This window comes from Leptinotarsa decemlineata, unplaced genomic scaffold (genome assembly GCF_025532065.1).
Source record: "Leptinotarsa decemlineata unplaced genomic scaffold, Ldec_3_MD MMD2_tig00001019_RagTag_RagTag, whole genome shotgun sequence".
Taxonomy (NCBI): Eukaryota; Metazoa; Arthropoda; class Insecta; order Coleoptera; family Chrysomelidae; genus Leptinotarsa; species Leptinotarsa decemlineata.
This window is the reverse complement of record NW_027412557.1, coordinates 3,392,816-3,419,286: the sequence shown is the minus strand read 5'-3', so window position 1 is coordinate 3,419,286 and position 26,471 is coordinate 3,392,816. Positions and strand designations below refer to the sequence as shown.

General features: G+C 31.7%; 1 protein-coding gene and 1 long non-coding RNA gene across 2 annotated transcripts in view; both read left to right on the top strand.

Moving 5' to 3' along the window:
• Nucleotides 1-25,465, top strand: part of Taf2 (TATA-box binding protein associated factor 2) — a 42,977-nt gene extending 17,512 nt beyond the window's left edge. Inside the window, exons 9-13 of the mRNA XM_074175339.1 lie at nt 1,235-1,484; nt 11,621-12,167; nt 13,540-13,759; nt 23,702-24,011; nt 25,034-25,465. Coding sequence (XP_074031440.1) covers nt 1,235-1,484; nt 11,621-12,167; nt 13,540-13,759; nt 23,702-24,011; nt 25,034-25,405 — 1,699 coding nt within the window. The 3' untranslated portion in view covers nt 25,406-25,465. The remainder of the gene's footprint in view (nt 1-1,234; nt 1,485-11,620; nt 12,168-13,539; nt 13,760-23,701; nt 24,012-25,033) is intronic.
• Nucleotides 13,775-21,319, top strand: LOC141482299 (uncharacterized). Its single transcript, XR_012465447.1, has 2 exons — nt 13,775-19,423; nt 19,473-21,319. It is a non-coding gene; the product is annotated as an uncharacterized lncRNA (long non-coding RNA).
• Nucleotides 25,466-26,471: the final 1,006 nt, after the last annotated feature.

The window sequence follows — 26,471 nt, the reverse complement described above, 5'->3', positions numbered from 1 at the left end:
GGGAACTGTATTTGAATATGTTGGAAACTACTGTTGACCCTCTCATCACTGAAATCTTCAAATCGAATCCTAATGAATTCAATATGGATATTGAATTCCAACAAGATGGAGCACCACCACATTACTCCAGACAAGTAAGAAACTATTTGGATACTACTTTTCCCGGTCATTGGATTGGCCGTCTAGGTCCTACAGAATGGCTAGCCCGCCCACCAGATTTGACACCTTTGGACTTTCTTGCGGCTATTTGAGGCAAAAGGTGTACGAAACCGAACCTGCTTCAATATTGGATATACGGTAGAGAATAATGAATATTTGTAGAGATATTGACGTTACTGTATTCAAAAATGTTCGGCGTGAAATATCGGATAGGCTGTTCATATGTCAAAAAGTTCAAGGCAACCATTTCGAGCATCTTCTGAACTGACATCAAGCTTATTACCTCATATTATGTAGTTAAATGTCAATGTATTCAGGCAATTATTAAAAGTTTCGCCATTTTGTAGTATTTGAAGATATTGACATTATATTCTAGGCTTGTGAATCATTTGTCAGGAGTTTCAAAAAGATGTATCACAAGACCCCCCTTTTCATTTAATTTTTTTCCCTTCGTCTTGTAAATTTTATCTGTCAATTTCACTTGAAAATAAAGTATTCATGCATTAATTTTATTATCCCAAATTTCAATTTTTTGAGTTGACCCTTTCAAAAAATACAAGGGGGGAGACATTAAAGAAAAGCACTGTATATTTTGTGGAAAGTCTCCACCTCTTATTTTTCGTACTTCTTACAGCAGTTGAGCGGTTCATTACATAACTCTCCAGTTTTTTTTTAACTCAGTAAAAGACCTTGGTGAAGTGAAAAATAAGCCCAATATTCATTATATGAGTATAATGTACAAATTATATGAGTATAATATATATATATATATATATATATATATATATATATATATATATATATATATATATATATATATGAGTATAATACAAATTTTTCTAATGCAGCATCAATGATTTTCTGTTCTATTAGACCTTGCTGACATTCTTCCAGCAGTTCACATGTATCATTTTTTGCTGAGTTATTGTCTATGCTATTTCCATGTGGTACCTTAAGAATGATTTTCCTGAAAATTAAAATATATTCGACCTTCCTATTTGGATTTATCATCAGTATATAAAATTCATTGTTAAATTCACTTTGGAGATTGATAAGATACTTAGTTCCTTTTCAGTGATTCTCCCGTTTTGTGGATAAGACTTGATCCAGAGATGACTCTTCTGAGATCTGTGGTGATAGAACAACCAGATTACCAGTGGCAGTACCAGTTGAGACATGAAAGAGATGTCACAGCTCAAGTGGAAGCAATCATGGCACTGGAAAGATATCCCACACCACCGACTCGTTTAGCTCTCACTGATACAATAGAGAGTGAACAGTGTTACTATAAAGTCAGATGTAGAGCGGCACATTGTTTAACAAAGGTAATTTATACATTTCAAATAACAGAAGGCTTCAAATTTACAGCACCGTTGAAATGAAAATTAAATTGAAAAAAAGTAATATATTCCTGATCATCTTGTCACCTCCCAAAAAAAAAACAAAACAAAAAATTATCGTCTTCAATCACTAGGTATTAAAAGGTTAGATAGTTTCTGAAGGGTCGGGTAACAGACGCTTATGAGGCACGGACAAAAAATTGCACGGCAGCTTAGTCGGGTATAGGGTGGGTTGAACTCAAGCACTCTCTTTACCGAATAGAGAAAGGCAAAAATATATATTTTTGTCTATAAGAATAGGGCGCCACCAACTTACAAAAATGAGAGAGTCGTAAGTTGGGAGACTCCACTAGCTAGATATGGTTTTGTTTTCCAGAGCCAACACAAATTAATTATAACTGCAAACCTCAGTAAACCCTTGGGTCCTTTACGAGTTTGTGTATCTCTGAGTTTTATGAAATATGTACAGACAGATCTAATAGAAAAAAAAATTAACAAGATCATATTACTCATCTCAAACACTTTTCGGTAAGATCGTAATTAGATATAAATAACTCAAGATGTATCAACCGTTATTACTTTATTACGTGATCACGTTGAGTGTACACTTTTAATATTTTTAAAGACTAAAAGCTCTTTAAGTGAAAACGGATGTAGTAATTAAATAAATTTATCCTAAATATTTGTTTTCCAAAACAAATAGAAAAATTAATAAATTTATGCAGCTTATCTGAGTAATTGATGAAAAGAATGGTTCCTCTATCTCTCGCCACACGGAATATTAGTCACAGCCATTTGAATCGGTGTCGACGTTACGAAGCTCGAACTTTCAAATACCTCGCCGATCGGTTACAATTTTTTGGGACTGCCTCAAATATCGAATGACCGGTTATGGAAGATTGTAAAAATAATCGTATGGGAGTCATGTTGGAATCCAATGACCGAACGATCAAATGAGTGAATGGTGATGGTTAAGTAACTGACGGTAGTACTTGAGGTCAGAATCAAGACCAAGACCAGAACCCTAAAAAAATAATCACCGTAATAATACTCTGTAGACTCAACGGTTTCCTTATTTTCCATTACCTCTTTGGTTGGTTGAAGGTATTTTCGAATAACGAAGTTTTGCCGGATTACGTAAATCCTTCCTAAAGAAGTTCAATTTAATCGCTGTGATTACCGTAAAGTGATGAAACGACATGCGATTAGTTGCTTGAAAGCAAAAGTGCATTTATCCAAAAGTTGTGAGAATTTTAATTTTTATTAGACAAAGAAAATTCTTGAGCACTAGCACTTCAACTTGGCAAATACGGCATTTTGATTTCTCCCTGCTTCCTACAGATTTTATAAATCAAGCTCAAATATCCACTTGTCTCTCCACCTAATTCAATCCGATTTTGAAAAAATGGAACTGATAAGTAAGTTATACTAGGCAACCAGTGAAACATCATGAATAAGACAATCTTAGGTGTTCTACTATACAACAAGAACATGCAACCCACTTGGCCTTTGAGATTTGACCTGTGGCTAGAATTCCGAAGTCAGTTATATGGACAATTTACAACTCCCAACGAAAATCAACTCAACTAAAACCGAATATGAGGTTAAATTTATTTTGAACCGTTATAACCTCAGAGTAATAATAAGACATGATTTGCCATGCCTATACAATACAGTACATGTATTTTGAAGCGGGTATCGTACTATCCTTTTCTGTACAATTTATAGGCGAGGGGGGTGGCGGGTAATGAGGGGTTATGGAGAGTTTGTTTACATTTGAAGTAAGTTGAACCATAAGACAGTGGCGGTTGGTTTAGTTGATAATCGGAGGGATACTATATATTTATAAAATAAATCATTTCAGGTGAAAGTGTATTCTGTTTAAATAGTTACTACAGGAAATCTGATTTTTATTAATGATTATGAAAATGAGGACAGTTTTTCTACCACCTACTAGATTTTTATTCATGTATTTGATTGTTTGTTTGATTTATTCATTCGAGTAGGACAATCCTAATTTACAAAAAATTAAATAGTTAACATACTTATTTTACACTAAATATAACTTATAATAAATGTAAGTATAAAGATATATAATAAATTTGAGTATAAATATACATATACACACATATATACACATATACATATATACAAGTTAAATACAGTATAGAATAATGGTGGAATATTTTTTTTTCAATTATAATACAAAATCATATTCTGTTTGAATTCTGGTATACTTCTCGACTCTTTAACATATTGTGATAAACTATTGTACTGACTGAATCCTTTAAAAAATAAACTTTTTACACTATATGAGGTACTCTGCCTGTTTACATAAAAATGATTCTGGCCTCTAGTATTGTATGTGTGGATTTGGTTTACAGTTATAATAAACTTACCCATGTAAGTTGGAGTCAGTTCATGTATCATTTTATAGATATAGATCATAGTTAAGTACGTCAGTCTTCGCTCCACAGTAAATAACTGTAAAGTTTCCAGCATCAATGATATAGGAGTTGACCTACCACATGAGTGCTTTGATCTAAAGCCAGACTGATTAGTGAATAGCAAATTATTTGAGTTAATATATTCTAATAACTGTTGATAAAGTACTGTGGCAAAGAATTGATTGGTCTAAACTCACCACTTTTACTAGTATTTGCAACCTTTTCGATAGGTGTAACAGTGCTGGTTTTCAATTCCTCGGGAAATGTGCCATTTTCCAATGATACATTCACAAAGTGGCACCACACATGACCAATAACGCATGTATGGCTTTATAATAAAGCGCGTGGTTTACTGGGTTAAAATTGAATTATTTCAAATGAACTAATTCATAAGAATGATAAATGTTAATTTTAAAAGTAATGAACTTTGCTTCATATAATCAGATGAAGAAATTTGCGATTTATTCTCAGATTTGATGAACAAGCGGTACGGTTTATGAGGTCCGATATAAATAATTTTCGATTAGAAATCATGAATATATTATGGTGTGATTTCATTCAAAATTGGTATCTAAGGGTCTTTGTGGACCGATATTATGTTTTTTTTTCAATATTTCATGCTGACGAATTCTATAATTACGAAAAATCATTAATGAAAATGAAAAAAACTGTATTCAAAAATGAAAAATATGTTTTTCATTTGTGTGCCATAAGTCATATCCATTCTGTGATCAACAGATCAAAAAGCTTTCTGCTCAATGTTCAGATTGTATACTAAATAGTAATTCTTGTGCAACCGGTGTTGAATCTGTTATTGCTCACTCAACAACTATCTTACGTCACACAAAGAATATGATTTCTGTTTTGGTTTTATTTTCTTTGCATGAGGCTCTCGCGTTGCATACAGAAAATATTCAATAAGAAATGACGGTTGTCGTTTTTTAAACATTTTTTTGGTTGGGATATGTCAAATAATAAAATAATATAAACCTAGTTTCAAAAACTTCATTTATCAGAATAAGATCAATAAAATGATCATTAAAAACATCAAAAATATTCCCTTTCATAATGTCGGTCCATAAAGACCCCTAGATACCAATTTTAAATGAAATCATGATTTCTAATCGAAAATTCTTCATATCAGACCTCATGAACCGTATCGCTTGTTTATAATATCAGAGAATAAATCACAAATTTCTTCATCTTATTATATGACGTAAAGTTCATTACTTTTGAAATTAACATTTATCATTGTTATGAATTAGTTCATATGAAATAATTTAATTTTAACCCAGTAAACCACGCGCTTTATTATAAAGCCATACATAAATAAAAATCTAGTAGGTGGTAGAAAGACTGGTCTCATTTCCATAATCATTAATAATAAATCAGATTTCGTGTAGGAACTATTTGAACAAAATACATTTTCACCTGAAATGATTTATTTTATAAATATATACTATTTCTCCGATTATCAACTAAACCAACCGCTACTGTTTTATGGTCCAATTTAATTCCCGTAAACAAACAAAGTTATGCTGCCTTCAATGTAAGGATGGAAAAGGCCTCTCTACTGTCTTTTGTTACTCTGAAGTTACAACCTTCATTGTTTAGAGATTGTTCAAACAGTGATAGTTTTAACAAAGTCAAGTATTTGACAGTTCAGTATTCAGAATTTTGAAATAATCGCAACTTCAACAAATAAAATTGAATACTGTTGAAGGAATACACATGTTATTAATAAAATATTTATGTGATGAAACACATACTTTTATATAGTTAACAAGTGAAAAAGGATAAAATTGATGAAATTGACTCAAAATCGTGACATGGGGTTTTTACTATCAGTTAATTTAAAAAGTAAAAGCAGTTCTCTATTAAAATTGATGATTTATGAGAATCCTTTGTTTCCTATAAAAGTTACATGTGGAATATCATATGGAGTTTCTGTGATTCCTTGCTATTCGCTTATCCAAGAATCTCAACTCTTTCAGATTTCTGTCTATTAAATATTACAATATGATACCAAACGAGTGGAAGAAACTAGTCCTAGTTAAATTTGCTAAAAGGGTAAAAAGTTTTCTTAAAGAAAATGTGTTTTATAAAAGTGAAGAGTTCATACACTTCTTTAATGGAACATGACTAAGTAACAGTAATGTATTATAACTAAGTTCTCCTACTATTTTACATAGGTTATTTTTGTATATATATATATATATATATATATATATATATATATATATATATATATATATATATATATATGAGATGTGTTGTTCTTCAGGGTGTTCATCCGTTCTGTACTATTCGATAGTCGACGTTTCGCCATCATCTCAGATGGCAGTATCAAGACGAGTTACTGCTTCGCTTCGAGAGGTGTAACTACAGTTACACCTCTCGATATAATAGTAACTACAGTTACACCTCTCGATATAATAGTACACCTCTCGATATAATAGTACACCTCTCGAAGCGAAGCAGTAACTCGTCTTGATAATGCCATCTGAGATGATGGCGAAACGTCGACTATCGAATAGTACAGAACGGATGAACACCCGGAAGAACAACACATCATATTCTACCATCCGTGAAAACCTACATTGTAAGAAAGAAAGAAAGAAAGAAAGAAATTTATTCATTCATGGACCAACTACATGGTATCGAACATGTCAACTTATACTTATAAATATGTAAACAAACAAACATGTAAATATACATTCAATACATATAAACACAGGACCATAAAATACAGATATATATACATATATGTATGAATAAAAATGTAAAAACGTATAGATGTACAAGTGTAAAAATGTAAGATTAAAACATAAAAGAATAAGATTATTTACACACAGATATCCACAAAAACTCAATCAGCGAAATACTCTTGTAATGTATAATAAGATTTAGCCAATAAGAAATCTTTCAGTGATTTTTTTAATTCGATAGTATTACAGGCCTTCATTAGATTAGGGAGTTTATTATATATTTTTACCCCAGCATAAGTTGGCGATTTTTCAAATGCGGATGTTCTGTGAGTCATTGTTAATAAATTTGAAGCATTTCTAGTGCAATATTGATGGTGGTAATTGTTTTTTATTAGCTCATTTTCATGCTTTTTAATGTGTAAGCAACTTTTATAAATATAAATGCAGCAAACTGTCATAATCTTTTTACTCTTAAAAATTTCCCTGCAAGAATCACGTGGCTTCATGTTGAACATCATTCTAACAATTCTTTTTTGTGTAACAAATATCCTATTTATTTCTGTAGCATTTCCCCATAACGTGATGTGAAAAGATAGTGCAGAATATACTAATGCATAATAAACTTGGATAAGTATATTCTCATGAAGTTCATACCTCAATTGCAGAATTGCGAAGTATGACTTGGATAGTTTTTTAGATAAACCTTCAATATGCTCAGACCATGAGAGTGATTTATCAATCATTACACCCAGAAACTTAGTGGAGTTATGTGTCTGTAGGACTTTACTATCGATCAAATTGTTCTTATTGAAATATATAATTTTCGTTTTCTGTGCATTTAGCATCAGTTTATTGGAATGACAATATTTTGTCATTTCACTAATACAGAGTTCGACCGATAAAATCATATCCTCCATAGATGACTCAGCTACAGCAAATGTTGTGTCATCAGCAAAATTGATTAGATAAAAGCGCCTATCGACATTAATTTGGAGGTTATTGAGAAATAGTAAGAAAAGCAATGGTCCCAGAATTGAACCTTGCGCTACTCCAACATCAACTGAATATCTTTCTGACTCAACACTATCTATTTCTACAAAGAATTTTCTATTTGATAGGAATGAAATGATCCAGTCAAGAATATTTCCCCTAATGCCAATATTATACAGTTTGGAAGCCATAAACACTTTATCAATACAGTCGAAAGCTTTAGACAAGTCAAAGAAAATTCCTGCCACGTGCTTCCTATCGTCCATATTCCTAGATATGAAATCAACAAAAAGGGTAGTAGCAGATTCAGTTGACCTGCCCATGCGAAATCCATGTTGAGAATCAGATAAAATTTTATGACTTATTAAAAAATTCATTAGTCTATTGTACATTAGTCTTTCTAAAATTTTTGAAAAAATACTGAGAAGACTAATTGGTCTATAATTATCAATTTCTGATCTATTACCACTTTTATGTATGGCGATCACTTTACTCAATTTCAGCACATCTGGAAATTCACCTGTTTCAATAGACATATTGATCAGGTCAGTTAGGGGTTGCACCACACTAATGGAAACTAGTTTCAAAACATTGGGAAATACATTATCAGGTCCTGATGCCGTTTTACTTTTGAGGTTGAATATTGTTGATTTGACCTCTTCGGTTGTGGCGGGTTCGAAGAAAAAGGTATTTTGTTGCATTTCACCAGTGGTGCAGCTTTGAGACACGTCAACTCCAAAATATTCGTCAATTTTGTTTTTTATATTAGTGGAGAAATGTTCGCCAAAACAATTAGCTACTGAGACGGGATCAGTAAATGTGGTATCATTTATTGTAAGTGTTATACCGCTATTATTTTTTGGACTTCTGCCTAATTTTGTGTTGACTTCCTTCCAAATTTGTTTTGATTTGTTACTGGCTTTAACAATGTTTTCGTTAATGCTAGCCCGTTTAGCATCGCTTATAAGTTTTCTATAATTTTTCCTTTTTGTTTTATACAATCTTTCCAACAATGCATTTTCTGATTGTTTACTCATAACGTAGGCATTGTCTAGATCATCCCTTGCCAGTTTTAACTCCAGATTAAACCAATTTGTTTTATTTTTTTTTCGTGAGGTCTTCGAATTGGGTATCGGTTGACATGATTCATCGTAAAGCATTTTGAATTGATCACAGAAATTCTGGAAATTGACTGATAATGATTTATCGTAGGATATATCCCATTCCTTTGTATCTAACATTGTTTTCAACTGACGGATATTCTTAAATGATATGTTTCTGTGGAAGCCAGTAGGGATAATATCTATTTCAGGTTCAGGAGTGCTGTAGTTATAATGCATAGAAGTTGCTAAATGATCTGAGAGGTGGGGATTGAATGTTGTTTGAGTACATTTATTAAGATCCAAGTTAGTTATAATGTAGTCAATTCCACTAATTGAAGTTTGATTGTTTTTATTAGTGCAAATTCTTGTAGGTGTCGAAACTAAATTGTGGCATTCATATGAATCCATCAGATCCTTTAATAATTTAAAGTTGTCGTTTTTCTTGTCTACAAAATCAATGTTTAAATCACCACAAATTATGATTTTATGAGTAGATAATACTTCATTGATAATGAGAGACAATTTGTCAATAAAGTTCTTAACACAGCCATTTGGGGGTCTGTATATGCAAATCAAGCATATTTTTACATTCGCAGTTATTTCTAGCATACAGTACTCAAGTTCCATCTCCTCAGAAAATTTGTTTGTCATTGGCCTATAATTTATTCCTGTATTATTTTTCATGTAGATAGCCGTTCCTCCATGAATTCTTGACTTTCTACAAAAAGATGTCATCAACGTATAATTAGGAATAACTGCCATGTTAATGTTCAAATCATTCATCCAGTGTTCACTTAAGCAGAGGAAGTCAATATTTGTCTGAATTAATAAACTTTCAATTTGATGTATTTTTGATGCCATGGATTGTACATTAATATGTAATATTTTCAATACTTTTATAGATTCTACGTCCATTTCAGTTCTAAAAAATCAGAATGATTTATTGTTTCATTCATCTCTGTAAAAAGTGACTTATCTATATTTTCTGTTCTTGATTCATGAGGAATAAACTCAGACTGAGATAAGTGATCATCTTGAGTTCCGTTGTTATTTGTTAATTTGGGTTCTTGTGCAAAGGTTTCAAAATTCTCTGAAATCTTATCTTCTGCAGCTGGCATTATTTTCTCATTTATGAATGTCATTAGAGCTTTGCTTACCAACACTATTCCTGAGTTTTTCAACATCTCACTATATCTATGAAAATGAAACCATTTCAGATAGCTGTTGCATTCAAAAAGTTTTACTGAACTAGTAAGATTACGTAGCTTCTTGGATAACATAAGGTTATTTTCATAAATAACGTCATTTTTGCTCCATCTGTTGTAGGTGTACGGCTTTGTAATTATGACGGAATTTGTGTGACTTGTACTTTCGATAAATGATAGTAATTTTCCAGTATTTATTTCTTCTTTCGACCATATAATTAACACGTCATCTTTGGTCAGCTTTTCTGCACATGATACCGAAGTTTTCAAAATTGTGTCTTGATCAGCATTAGATTTTATGTAAGATTCCACTGTGAAGTGAGATGTTAGATTTTGGAGATAGCCTGCCATATTTCTACCATAATAGTTTGAACAAAAAATTATTTTTTTATTTGAACTAGCAAGATTCAATATTGTCTCATTTCTGTCAGGTCTGATCATTTTAGTTTCCGATATTATAGAAGTTTTTACTACTTCATTGTCAGTTTTACCCATTTTAATTAGTTTGACTCCGCCACTGGACTGGTCCCTTGCTTGTATATCAGTTGTGGTAGATTTATGACTCATTGAATTGTTTGTTTGTGAACTTGCTGTTTTTGTTTGTTTTAATTTTTTAGTATTCTCTTTTTGCAGAATCCTGATTTTAATTTCCAATTCTTCTATTGTTTTTTTGTGGTTTTCTACTAAAGTGTTCATTTCAGATTCCATATCTATTGCCTGCTGAACAATTGCTTCGTTTTCTTTCTTCAACTTCACAATATGATTACTTTTCAGGTCACTTTCATCAACTAATTCATTGATGGTTTTTTCGAGCAGGGTAGTTTTATCATCATATTCGGCGGTACCCTCATTAATGTTTTTACAACAGATGATCTTGTTATCTTCCACCATAGTCACTTTTTTCTTAAAATTCGTTAATAAACAACTTTTATGAAATACACTGAAACATTTCGTACACACGTAGTGTAGAAAGGGTTTAGTTTTGCAACATTTGAAGCTCATATTCGAGGAGCTCTGAAACCGCGTGCACTCGCCTCCGATGATAATTCACGTTATATATATATATATATATATATATATATATATATATATAACTTTATTTTACATTTTAAATAGCTTAAATTTGTTTCTGCAAGTACAAAATTTTCCTTTTACTATTTTTTTGACGACTGTATACAATTTTTTTAATTGTCACACAAGAGAATAAACTCTACTCTACTCTACTATTGACAAATAAACAATGCCATGTCATTTGTGAATTGCCCTCTGAAGATCTGTTTTGCTAAACAAGATGACTAAGACCAAATGTTAATGTTTTAATAAGCATCTAGACGACTCATAACCTCACATAATGAGAGTTATTAAATTGAATCTTAGTATTTTATCGTTTCTAATGTTGATTACTATTTGATTGATACCCAATTTTTACCTATTTTTCTGTGTGTGGGAAAAATATTTTCAATCGATTCATTTTATGCCAGAGGTTCCATATTCTATATATTAAATCATATGATACTCTTAGCATTGTTATTCTAGTATAAAGTTCCATCAAAACATTCAATATCTTTCTAATTTGAAAAATCATTTATGAAGATTAATTAGGCACAAAATTCGAGTTTTTTTGTCAGATGAATATAAAAACAAAACAATATGTTTTCAATGTTTTAGGTAGCAAATGCAATGGTGGCAAATTGGGCTGGTCCTCCCGCTATGCTTGCTATTTTTCGTAAGTTTTTCGGTTCATTTGCTGCACCACACATTATCCGCCAGAACAACTTCCAAAATTTCCAGCATTACTTTCTTCAAAAAACTATTCCCTTAGCTATGGCAGGACTTAGAAATACCCATGGGATTTGCCCCCCAGAAGTGATCCGTTTTCTATTAGATTTGTTCAAATACAATGACAATTCTAAAAATCGACATTCCGACAATTATTATAGAGCAGCATTAGTGGAAGCATTGGGTTGCACTATAACCCCAGTTGTGTCAGTTTTGGCTCAAGGAACTCCTATAACAGCAGAGAGCTTGAGTGCTGATACAAAGTTGATATTGGAGGAAGTTACTAGACTGCTGAATTTAGAGAAAGCATTACCGTGCTACAAGTATACGGTTTCCGTAGAATGTTTAAAAGTTATAAGAAAATTGCAGAAATTTGGCCATTTGCCAAGCCGACCTACCTTGTTTAAGAGTTATGCTGCATATGGAAATTTCATTGGTGAGTAATTTGTTGGTTTTTAAGGACAATACTTGCATTTGGTTTTTGTTTGAAATTTTTCTCCTGTAAAATTAGTTGAAAAGAAGTAATGTATTTTCACCACATTCACAAGGATGGAAAACTAGAAGATATCGATTGAGTTTTCATACATATGAATTGAGAACAGTAATATATTTTATAACATATTTAAAGAGGTGTATTTTTAGGAAAGATTAATTTTTAGGAAAGATTAATTTTTGTGAAAGAAAGATTTTGTCTTTCTACTTCTCCACCTTAATAAAGTGGGAAACTTCAAAAGAAAAGAAGAAAGAAATTGATTTCAGAATGAACTCTTCACAAAGATGTGTGGATCATGCAGAAAAGTAACTTTCAGACACAAACTGGAAGAAAAAGCCCTCTCGAAACAATTACTTTCATATAAACATTGAATTAAATGAAAGAAAAACTACTTTCCAAACTACTTTTATATGATTATTGAATTATAGATATATAGGAAAAAGTGTATTTTTGTATAATTCAATGTTCATATAAAAGTGGTTGTTTCGAAAATAGTTTTTCTTTCATGTAATTCAATGTTTATATGAAAGTAGTTGAATTGAAAGGGGTTTTCCTTCCATATTGTGTCTGAAAGTTACTTCTTTGCATGATCTACACATATTTGTAAAGAGTTTCCTACAATTTTTTGTATAAAGATGGAGTAGTAGCCAAAAATTCTTTCTTTCCCATGTTTTTTGATATTTTGATAGCAAGTAGTATCATGATTTAATATTACCTTGTGTCTTTGAACATATATCCAGCAACATGTTGACTGAAAATAAGAATGATAATGATTTTTCACAGTGCAATTGATGCACTTGTGGATTTTCAGTCTGGCCAAGACATAAGGCTACTGTTATTTTTTTTGTGTCAGAAGCGTCGACTATTAGTATCATGTCCTGGTATAGGTTACTCTACTTCTTGTGCCATAGCCTTAGCACCAAGTCCCTGACCAGGCGAGGATACAATTAAAAACCAGCAAAATCATGATGTGAATAGTCATAAACTATACTGAATTTGATTTTAGTGTCTGGTAACTACTTTCGTACGTAATAATAATAATAATATATTTATTCATACCAAGAAACAACAGTTTATATAAAGGGATATTAAATACATGGCAAGGAGACATTTGTAAATACGATTACTAATTTGAAAAGGAAACTAGAAAATATATTTTTTTTTTATTGCTCTAATCTAATCTTTGGTTTTATGGAGTTTACTTGAAACTTAGAGACTGAAGTCACTCTTATCTTCGACATAAAAATTATCTTCTATTCAAGGCGTTTTAAAATTTGAGATTGGTTATTATTTATAATTTTATAACATTTTTCAGATGTTAGGTTAGCAGCATTGGAATGTTTAGTAGATTTTGTTAGAGCTGATGGTAAATGGGAAGATCTTCAACATGTTCTTGATATCTTGGAGAATGATCCAGATCCTGGTTTGAAGCATAAATTGGCTACTTTATTAATAAAGAATCCACCTTTCAAAAGAGCTCATCGGGGAAAGCTTGATATTCCTGAACTTGTAGAAAGGATATGGACAAATATAAAGTAAGTTAATTTCATTTATATCTATTGTCTCTGAGTTTATTCTAATTTATGTTGAGAAATAATTGAAATATCACCTTCAATATTTTTTCTATAACTATTGAAAAAGGCGTCAATTATGTGACCGACTAGTGGTAAAAGTTTATTGATGTTATTTTTCCAACCAACAATCATATACTGAAGGCTTAGATGTTAAAGACCAAAATTATTACGAAATTACATAATTATTTTTATGTGCCTGGAAGTAACATTGAATTCATATTTGAAACTTTTACTGACAGCTATAAAAGGGTCGCCTTTTATATTTCGGGATTAGAGAACAAAAACAAATATTAATCATCGAAAATCATTTTATTGTTTTTCAAAATATTCCCCATGAAGATCTATACACTTACTTGCGTTTGAACCAATTGTCGAAGCACTTTTGCCACTCTGATTGAGGTATCTCCAAAACATGCATTCTGAATGCAGCAACCGCTTCTTCAGGTGTCGAAAAATGTTGGCCACTCAGTTTGTTTTTTAAGTACGGGAATAAAAAGAAGTCATTTGGTGCCAATTCAGGACTATCGGCGGATGACTCATCAAATCGATGTTTTGGGTGCTCAAAAATGCAGTTGTTTGAGCCCATGTGTGAGAGGTTGCATTGTCGTGGTGAATAGTAATCAGTCTTCGGCGGTTGGTTTTCCTGATTTATCGGAAGACAACTGGCAAATAAATGGTTGTGTACCACTCAGAATTGACTGTTCTGCATTATTCTAGTGGTTGCAACATGTCCAGTTTTTCCGAAAAAATAGGCGACCATTTGCTTGGAAATGCTTCGTGGCGAACAACTTTTGTTGGATTTGGCTCATTTTGAAACACCTATACAGTCGACTGCTGTTTACTTTCTGGCTCATACGCATAAATCCACGATTCATCACCTGTCACGATGTCACAGACGTGTTTCGAAGCACCGCGGTCGTATTTTTTGAGCATTTCCTTCGACCAATCGACACGAGCCTTTTTTTGAACGATTGACAAATTGTGTGGCATCCAACGCAAACAAATTTTTTTGACAGTCAAATGTTTATGCATTATTGAATGTATGCTAGTCCCACTAATGCCTAAGGTTGTCTCAATCTCACGATAGGTCACATGACGATCTTGCAATATCAGTTCGCGCACAGCATCAATGGTTTTCGGAACAACAACTGATTTTGGACGACCTTCACGAAATTCGTCTTGGAGTGAACTACGACAACGATTGAATTCACCATACCATCGATTCGATAAACACTAATCCTTGATGGAGTTTCATCGTCAAAAATTGAATTAAGTTCATCCATGCACTGTTGCTGAGTTAATCCACGTCGAAAATTGTAAAAAATAATCGCACGAAAATGTTCACGATTCAATTCCATTTTAGGGCCGAGATGAATCTTTTAAGTTACTGTAAACAACGCGCGTGTATGTCAAAACGTTCTGAGTACGTATAAGCTCAAAAATGTCCAACTTCACGATAGAGCTGTCATGTGCCAGATTGCAACACTAGGGTTGCCAAATCCCGAAACATAAAAGGCCACCCTCGTACAGACTCCAAGAACATGATTATAGAACAAAAAATTATCCCCCTCAAAAAACTCAGATCAGGTAAATCTGATCCGTTATTGGACTTTTAGAGACTTAAAGATAAAACTACTGAAAAAACTAACCTTTTTCACTTCATGAAGACAGTACACTCAAGACATTGTTACATTTATTGCTATATTTTCATTATTAAATGAAAAAAGTATGAAAATGAGTGGTATACTTATTGATCAATTTGTTTATTCAAAAACTTCTTTATCTAACTGGCAACTGACATGAATAATTTATAACTTATATAAGTCTTCAAGAAGTGAACATTTTTCAAACCAAGAACTTTTATAACAAACTATCCAAAACTGTCACTTATTTTAGCAGATTTCTCCCTTACGTACCAATTTCGAAATGTCTTTTTAACTCTTTGAAATCAAAACCATACCACAGACGAAGGTAGTCAATCTTGGCTCATTATCTTTATTCAGGGACCATGATTTCGGAACTCAATAATCACTCTCATGCCCTCTTTCATTATTGAAGCGTACAGACACAGCCTATCTGGTGAACCTAGCCTACAGTGTAGGAGAGAACCTGAGCATCATTTCTGAAACAAACATATATTCAATAAAAATGTGTGAAAACACTGTAAATAAAAATAATTTTATCAGGGCCGCATAATTTATCAACATAAATATTGGTTGTTGACAAATTAAGTGAATGACTGAATGATTTATGAAGAACACTTATAGGAACATCTATATTTTATATAGTAAATACTATATAATCATGTTTAATGATACAATAACGACGTAAGTTTCGACATTTTTGCCATCTTCAGGTTCTAAAATATACAAAGAAAGAAATGTACAATGAGTAACTTCACTTACAATGAATATTTGAAATTTTCAGTGATAACACTACACTATCGGAGTCAATTTAGGAATAAAATTCTCAAAATCGAGTTATTGTACAGATACATGGAAACATGGAAAACATATGAAGAGATTTGAAAGGAAAGATGTAATACAAAGTTTTTGCATCTCACATTATGAAGCTCTTTATATATTTAATCTGTTTTTTCATTTTATTTTTATCGTCTGTGTACGATAACTCAATTTAAAAAATTTTATTCCTACACTGACTGTGAGAGCGAAGTGTTATCAGTAAAAATTCAAAATATTTATTGCAACTGAGGTTACTCATTGTACTTTTCTGTGTTTGTAATTCATTATTATTTATTAGTATTTCTATATCGACTAAATCTGCCAAAGAAATCTACTGAATGAGGAAAAACGGTCAGGATACTTTATCATCATAAAACAGTAACAATACATTTATTGGATTTTTAAAAATATAATTTCTCACTGCTGTATCATGGAGAAGAAGATCAAGCTACGGCCAATAGAAGACATTTTCTGTCCTATATAAGCGGTGTGACGGACTGAATTGAAAGGATCCTCGAAACTATGGAGTCAGGGTCATTTTCGAGCACACGAGAACCATAGAGAAATAGTCTCAGGTCAGCAAAAAACTCCAGGGATCCATTAAGTACCCCAGGATTATACCGAATTGCGTGCAGTTGTGATTTGTTCTACATCAGCACCACGAAAAGAGGCGTTAAAACTAGCTTGATTGAGCATTAAAGAAGTTGCTGCTATGGTCAAACAGATAAATTCTCTCAGAGGACAACCATGACACTGCCTTCGAAACCATGCAAGTTTTTGATAAAACCAGAAGGTACTATCCGAGGTTATTCAGAGAGGCCATAGAAATACGTTGACATAGCACAAAGATTCTTCAAATAATTACAGAAGGGTCGGACCAATCAGATACAGAAGCAGACTAAACATCAGATAGAAACCTACAGACCACCGCTAATAAACCCGGAAACATCGGACAATACATTTATTTTATTCACCATACAATTACAAATTTTAATTGACACTCTGTTATTAAAATATTTTTTGTTTTTACAGTTTCAAGCTATACTTCATGAGAAATTATAAAACTGCATTTGCATTATTATTACACTGAAAAATGTCATTCAACTTTTCTCTAAAATCTGTAGATATTTCATTTCTACAGTCCCCTGTAAACTGACCAAATTTTTCTTCATGTAACCTAGTGTGATTCCATTTCAATATATAATCTGGGAACTGAGAATTTCAATGCAAGTAACATATGAAAGTTCAAATTTTTTTTGTGAATAATAGTCTGATTCCAATACTCCTCATAAATTTTGTATTTGTTTGTAATTTTTATTTTGTTTAGACAAAATTGATTTATAAAAGTTTTAATAGGCTTGTTTCATGATTTTTGGTTTATAGTTCACTTGATAGAAATGTTAAATTAAAAAACAGTGCACTTTGTTTCATCTCTCTAAATACCGTAGTTTTCCTGTAATTAATTATTAAAAATCGAATGTGGTAAGGTGATGACGTCACGACCCTATTCCCGCTTCTTGTTTGATTGACCAATCGAAACAATAGAAATAATCAACATTGCCAAATCGTAAAATTTACGGAGCCTGTAATTATAAATTTGATTATGGAAGTGTATATGAACCCGTTAATGTTTCAATTTATGAAAAATTCTCCACATGGAATAAAATGTACACGATAAATCATGTTTGGAAATAAGTTCTATATCTAAAATCAGTACACAAAGTCGATAGATCACAAAATATTTACACCTAAACTATGATTTTATGCATTATTTAATAATATACAGTTATGAAAATCCAAAAATAAAGCAAACTGGATGAAAGAATCATTTCAAATATTCAATTTATTCTACAATCCTCAATCTGTACAATTTTATTACAAAAAAAAACGATTCCAACATACATACCTCTTTTTAATATAGCTACTAAATTCAAGCGTTATAGGCTCGCTTGGGTAATCTGTTGAATTTTCCAAAACTTGAGAGGAAGGTTGAATGAAGTCAAGTATAGACAGAATTGATTGTACTCGAACTGATCCAACAAAAGCTTCTGAGGTAATACTATTAATCATATGATAAAATTTAATGAAGTAAACTGTAGGTATCATACTTTCAGCGACAGTATTAACTCCAGATAATACTTTCTGTGGAGAAAACTTGAAGTTGAAATAAAAAACTGTGTCATTAAATTCAATATTTTCGTCTCCCTTTCATTTATAGTCACTTTTTAAATGATTTCTATAACGTCTTGGAAGAGTAGAAGGATTGTAGTTCTTTCTTTTAAATACTTTCACCCATTTTTTTTTTGCATTTTATCCTTTGGGAACCTAAACTCATTATATGAAATAACTCATCTATAAACCAATGCGCTTTCTGTTTTCTTGTGCCTTTCCGCACAATTAAAATCAGCACAAGAATGCACCATATTAATAATCAAATATATCTGTAAAACACTTTTAAAACACACACAAACTAAACTCAATGAAAAAACGAATTGTTTCTACGCAAGCTGTCAGCTAAGATAAAGTTCAAACTCAATGTTGCAAAAATAAGCAGAATAGATCCGATATGACATGCATTTTCAATGCCGAATAAACCAAAAAATTGTGATATGGGTACTTCATTTTCCTGAGAAAATGAGCGATCAATTAAAATTTTCTGTAATTATTCATTCATTTTTTTTTAAGAATGAAACCAGCAAACAAATAAATATATAATAATAAGATCGCACGATTCCACGAATTAAGCATAAAAATGGACAATAATATTTGCCTTGATAACTGATATAGTACAAGTTATATCTAAATATGATTCTAAATAGAATTAAAAGAGCTGTATTTTCAAATGGTGTTCGAATGCTCATGAACTCTGATAAAATAAATCAATTATGCATTCATGCTACCCACCAAAAATAAATTCAACTTACTAGTATATTAGCCATATTGTCATCCAGTCAGCCAGCGCCTTCTGTAGTGAATGCGACAATGTGCTCTTTCTAATGTCAACGATTTTCACAAACTTCGTATTTTTCAAAATGAATGTTGAGCCTAGTTTTGTTAAAGCTGACTCCCGACGACTTACCAAGAGTCGATTTTGAAATGATCGATGAATTTTACTTGAAAAATTTGCATTTAGTACCGAAATGAAGAATGAAAAATTGAAATGGTAGGTGGTATTTAGTAGGCCCCTTTTATTTATATGACATTCATTTCAGACTTTGTCTTTTATCGAAGGATGGAAAGTTTTGATTTAATTTTTATTTTATTTCTGCCAAGGAGCTGTATGGTGACTGAAAAGAGAAGCAAAAATATATACAGTGAAATGTAAAATTACTCCAGAACATATCAATTCAAAAATAACCTGAAAAAATATTTTTCAGAATGTAAACTAATGACTTGGAATATGCAGCAAAATAGGCACCCGCCGAGACCTACCTTTCACAAAAAAAAGTTCTTTAATTAGATAATTATAACAGTTGTTTTCACACCGAGTTGACAACAATAACAACAAAAATGGCGTCTGTCAAAATGGATAATCGGATCTGTGATTGGATATTAAATCTGTTTTAAAATCTGTTTTTCCGTTAATTAGCTGTTGCCCCCATACGAACGACAACTCTCAGAAGTTGAGAAACTTGTGCGAACTGAAGACTAACGAGGTCTTACCTTTTAACGTGTGATTCCTAACACGGGCGTGTGAATACTAACACCGATACACTTGGCAACTCCGCTCTAGACACGATCAATTTTATTGGTCAACAGACACGCGGCCAATTTAAATTCTTGCTTTTAGAATTTTTCTTTTTTCTGCAAATATAAAGATATTTTGGGACCGATTAGGCTTGATAAGTATAATATACCCCTAATTCGATCAGTCTATAAGCAAGGTGCAAGGAAAGAAGAAAATGCACAATCCATAAATTTCCCAGTATTTTAATAATTCATTTAAAAAGATTCTCTCCAACGGAAAGATTCAGAGACAAATTGAATGTTTTCATCGAATTTTCTTCAGAAGAATTAGATATGAGAAATTATGCAGCAGACAATGTGGTCCCTTGTCGTTATAATCTATATGCCGTTGTAAGTAGTCCCATGTAAGTGGGACTACTTACAACGGCCATTACACAGCATATTGTAGACACCCTTATGGTGGCACGTGGCATGAATACAACGATTCAAATGTGTGCCCAATTTCACCTATTTCGCTTGTGAGTGAGAAGGCATATGTCCTCTTTTTTGAACAGGAGAGAACGAAGCAGCACTTTTGAGGTGTTTTTTTTCTCTTTTCTCTTAAATTCTGTTAATTGATTTGTATTTGTTCTGTTCACTTCGAATAAAAATTGCATTGTAGTTGGAGATTTTAATATAGATCTGCTTACTAATTCTTTTTATGGTGAGAAAATGAAAAACCTTCTACTATCATATGGAATTGAACAATGTGTAAATGATCCCACCCGAGTTACAAATATTAGCGAAACACTAGTTGATTATGTCTTGAGTAATCTCAATAATTTAAAAACTGAAATTCATAATTGCCCCAAAATCACTGATCACTCGATAATATCAGTCAATTCAATTAATAGCATCAAATTTGAAGTTAATGTGAAGCAATTCAAAAAACTTAATGTTAAAAATTTAGATAATATTAAAATTAGTCTTATGATGCAAACTTTCAATTTGGACTCCGCTAATGTTGAAATTATTTATCGCGATCTCTTGGAAAAATGTGAAAAAGTAATCAACGATATGGCGCCTATAGAACAGTGTCGATATAAGTCAAATATTCCATGGTTCGATTATGAAGTATTTGATAAAATTCAATTAAGGGACAGAGCTTACAGAGATTTCCGAAATAACTCTAATAATGAAACTCAAAGTAAATGGCAAATTTTCAAACGGTTTAGAAATGAGGTGACAAACCTTCTGAAAGTAAAGAAAAGGCAGTACTATTTTGATAAGATTGATATATTCAGAAACAATCCAAAAGAAATGTGGAAAACACTAAAAAAATTAGTTAATAAAAATGATCTGAACACTCCACTCAATATAATTTTTGATACATTAGATGGGCAAAAAACTATAAAAGACAAATTAGAAATAGCACAAAGTTTTAATCACTACTTTATTGAAAGCATTCACAGTATAGTTCATAGTATAAATATTAATGAAGACTGGACCAACTTAAATAATAATATATACATGCCATTCGATAAATTTGAAGTACTCACAATGCCTCACTTATGAAAAATAATCCGCGGCATGAACAATAAATTTTCTATTCATGAAATATTGAACTGTAGGATGCTAAAGGAGATATTTGAAACTATAGGACATGCTATTCTAAATTTCGTTAATATATCGTTAACTACTGGTGAAATTCCACAAAGTTTTAAAATTAGCACTATTGTACCAATTCAAAATGTTCCTAATACCAATAAAGCTGATGAATTTCGCCCAATCAATACATTACCACCTATCGAAAAATTACTCGAAGTGGCTGTATACGATCAGTTATTACATCATGTTGAGTCAAATTGTATTTTAATGAATAATCAGTCAGGATTTTGAAAACAGTTTTCATGCGAGTCCGCGTTACAATTAACTTTATGCCATATAAAAACTCAATTGGATAATAAGAAATATGTAATTACTGTGTTCCTTGATCTGAAGAGAGTATTCGAAACCATTGATCGTAAAATATTGTTGGATAAACTCAAGCAATATGGGATAAGGGGCAAGGTATACCAATGGCTAAATAACTACCTCCAGCAACGTAGCCAAAGGGTACGTTTCAAGTCTGAAGTTTCGTCTGAGTTAGATAATGATGTTGGCATTCCACAGGGAAGTGTTTTGGGCCCATTATTGTTTCTATTATACATTAATGATATTAACCTCTTTGTGGAATGCGAATTCATTAACCTCTTTGCTGATGATACCTTAATTGCTTGTAGTGACGTCTGCCTAGATACGGCTATTCAAAAAATGAATAATGTTTTACAATCAATTAGCAAGTATTTGAGTTTGAATAAATTGAAATTGAATGTGTCTATAAAAGTCAGGCTATGATATTCACAAGTAAATACAGATATGATACCATTAATATTAATAGCCTTAACCTAAACATCAATAATGAACAAATTGAAATTGTATCGAATATCAAGTATTTGGGCTTCCAGTTGGATAACTTTCTGAACTTCAATACCCATTTCAATTATATTCATAAAAAAAATTTTAAAAAACTTTATTTTTTCTCTCGTATAGCTCAGGAATTATCAACCGAAACAAAAATCACGGTATATAATTCAATTATTCAGCCGCATTTTGATTATTGCTCATCAGCCCTGTTTTTGTTTGATCTTACTAAGCTGAATATGCTACAAAAACTTCAAAATCGTGGCATGAGAATAATTCTGAGAACTAATCGTCTCACCCCCATAAGATCTATGTTAGCAACGCTTAATTGGTTCTCAGTCGAAAAAAGATTGTATTATTTCACAATGATTTTTGTATATAAAATATTGAATAACCTGGCTCCTGTTTGCTTTCATACATTTATAATATTGAATAGAGACATTCACACTTATAACACTCGGGGTAAAAATGACATTCACATTAGCAGCACTGCTTATCGCAGTACTATGAACTCTTTATTTTTCAAAGGTTTCCAAGAACTTAATAAACTACCAGACTTCATTAAAACATCATCATCGTTGAATTTGTTTAAAAAACAATTGAAAGAACTTATTAAGATGAAATAGATAACGTACTGAAAGCAATTCTTGTAATTTTTGTAATTCTACTAATTCTATTAATTCTATTTTTAAAATTGTGATTTTCGTATATTATTGCTGCATTGTATTTCTTTTTTTTGTGTTTGTCTAATGTTATATATATACACCGTTGATTTAATTGGGATATATATGTATATTAGGGTTACCTATTTTTTAAATAAAGATCTATCTATCTATTTGTATGTTCTATTGAGCAAACCAGTATCATTTCCCATAGCATGAAACAAGCCCATTAAATTGTTGGGTACATCGTACCATAACAAAATAATTACAATAAAAAATAAACTGATCATAATCAAACTTCGCGACCATTATTTAATGTTTTTCTATCTGCAGGTTTTTAGTCTACCGTGTTAACCTTGCCTAGCCTGCTTGATCTAACTTGTTGAGGCCTTCTATTCAGTGCCAGTGGCGTCATAGCCTATGTAAGCGTTATTTTATTTCATTGTTGGGCTAGGAATAACTGGTTTGTGTATATTTTCTTCAAAATATTGTGACGAGATTCGTGTGGTCCTGCGTATATGGTTGTTGTATTATTTGAATTTAAACCAGTTAAATTGATATTCTATAAACAAATAGAAAACAAGATAAAGGATAATCTCAAATGCAAACCTTTCTTGATGTACTAATGTTCCTGTGGTATTTATTTTCAGTTGTATGCTGTCTCATGATACCAGGTTGCGCTGTGATTTAGTTGATCTTTACTATAGTCTTTATGGTACAAAACGCCCAGTGTGTATTCCTGTAGCACAGTTATCTGGAATTATGACTTCTAATAAACAAGACATTACCAAAATCAAAAAGATTCCTACGATACCAAAAATGCTAACAACAACAAGTGCTGAGGCTAAGAAAATCATATCTCCTGCTTCTACATCTAAAGATGGAGCATCTCAAGTAATAATGGAAGCAGTGGAATGCATGAACGTAGAAGTAGTTGCCAGTGAGGAGAAAATTGAAAAGGTTGGTGTCTCATTCAGATTTTTTAAAAAACATTTTATATAAAATTACCGAGTTGATCAAATCTATTAAGGTTACTGAAAAGTTAAATCACAATATCTGATGTAGAATGAACCCATTCGAAATACTTCCATCACATCTCACATCAGAACTGTTGAACTGTTCTCGACCCGTTACTCACCAATCATAATGGTGTCATCAAGAGATAATTAAAAAAAATAGTATTTAGTAAAGTTAGTTTAATCTTATTGGTAAACTGTTTTTTTGTTTATAATATTCTTTATGTGAATAATTCAGTTCTCTGAAACATTTACCAAGGAATTTGAAAAATGAAGTTTGAAATCATTATACCGATTTTCTTAGGACTAATAATTTTGAAAATTTAATTGGTAAAATTTCGATTACTCACTAAAATTTTATCTACTTAGTAGGCAGATAGGTAAAAACAAACAGTTGGTAGTATTCTGTATTTGTTTAGGGTTCTCGAGTAGTGTCATTAATTTTAGGGGATGATTCCTTCTGTTACTTCATAAAGAAAAGTTCTTTGAAAATATGTTCAGAACTCTGTTTCGGAAATGTACCTTTTTTATGATCTTATGACAGAACTGAAAAAAAAATCATTCTGGCCAAAGATTATGGCATAAAATGTCATCAATTTTATAATGATATATGCTATCGATACAATCAGTGGTGAATAAATGGGGGTTAGGGATCATGGAATTTCAAATATTCCTGTAGAGGATTAACTTTTTCAATGATATTTAGAATTCAAATAATTTATTCAGTCAAAAAATATTACGTTCATCTGAGAATTAAGGTATATTATAATTAAATATATTGGATGTCATACTAGGACCAAAACTTTACAAACTTGCAAGTCCTTCGGCTGCGGTCTTGTGGGTATATTCGGTTGAAATCGGTAGGTCCTAAAAGGGTTAATGAATGAATTTTCTCATAAGAACATACTATACAAATTGAAAATATAATTCCTCTTCAAGTTATGACTTCTCTAATATTCATTATAGGAAGCCGAGATAATGGAGGTCAAAGCTGAATCACCAATTCTTCAAAAGCAAGAATACTTCTCCGATAATTCCGTTTCTTTGCCTGGAATGGGCCAAAGCGGGCCAGTTGGATTCGAGCCAGGAATGTTTCAGAAAGATGGCGAGGCTAGGCATAAAAGTGATTCTCCTGGTAGGGTGAAGAAAAAGAAAAAAGACAAGAAAAAGCACAAACACAAACATAAGCACAAACACGAACACAAACACAATAAAGACAAAGAGAGGAAGGACAAAGATCCCAACAGAATTACAAAATTGAAAGAAGAAACACTGAGCTCAACTAGTTCAACGCCTAGTCCAAATCCATTATCTTTAGGTGGTGCAGAAACTATTTGAGATTTGCTTGTTTGGATATATGGATGTTAATTTTTTTATCAAATAAAGACTTTTAAAATTCTTTGAAAATTAATGAAATCGAATTACTTATAAAAGTAACCAAACTGTTATAAGCTTGATAATTCCACTGCTACCTAAAACCAAAATCTTGAAAAAAAATAATGTTTCCAGAAGAAGTGATTCTATTAAGAAAATTTTCTGATTTAGATATATGGACATGATATATCATCTGAAACATTTTTCATAATAATAATAATAGTATTTATTCACACAAGAAAAATAATTACAGAGTATAATTCAACAAATGCAGCATTATTGTGAATAAACAAGAATATACCACCAAAGCAGTAGGTACTGCTTGTGTGTGGGCGTATACACCATAAGTATATACAAACAAATTATTCGAGAGTACTATACTAAAATTACTAACAATAAAATCAAGTATACAATTATTGTGAGGGCAAAATGAGTATAATTATTAATGCAGACTACCATACTATATATTTACACAAATACACACACGCTCATATAACATGTACGATTTACACACAGGTAATATAATTACGAATATTAGATACTGCATATAGATAATATAGTTGGTTTTGAACCTTCTAAGTGTCAATAATGTAAAAGACTGTCAAATGTTTTTTTTTATATATAAAAAAGTGTGAACACGTAAAATGTTGAATAATAAATATCGAGATGAAAAATATGAACTTTTAGGACTTCAAAATACTCAAACCTACTGATATACAGGTACTGAGTGCACTAAGTGCATTCATAATGTGATAACATTATGAATATCTAAAATTACTTCCAATTTTCAATTATTGACCGTATATAATAACGAGGCGATTGTTTTATAAATAGTTTTGAATCTTTTTTGAATCTGAATGCTGACGTTTTGTTTTGCAGTGTTACGGGAAGGAGATTAAATACTTTTGGTGCTAAATATCGATAGCATTTTTGGACTATCGATTTTGAAGCGAAAGGTACTAAATAATCATTTTTTTGTCTCGTAGTATAGGTATGAGAAGGATTAATAAGTTCGGTCTTATTGAAAAAC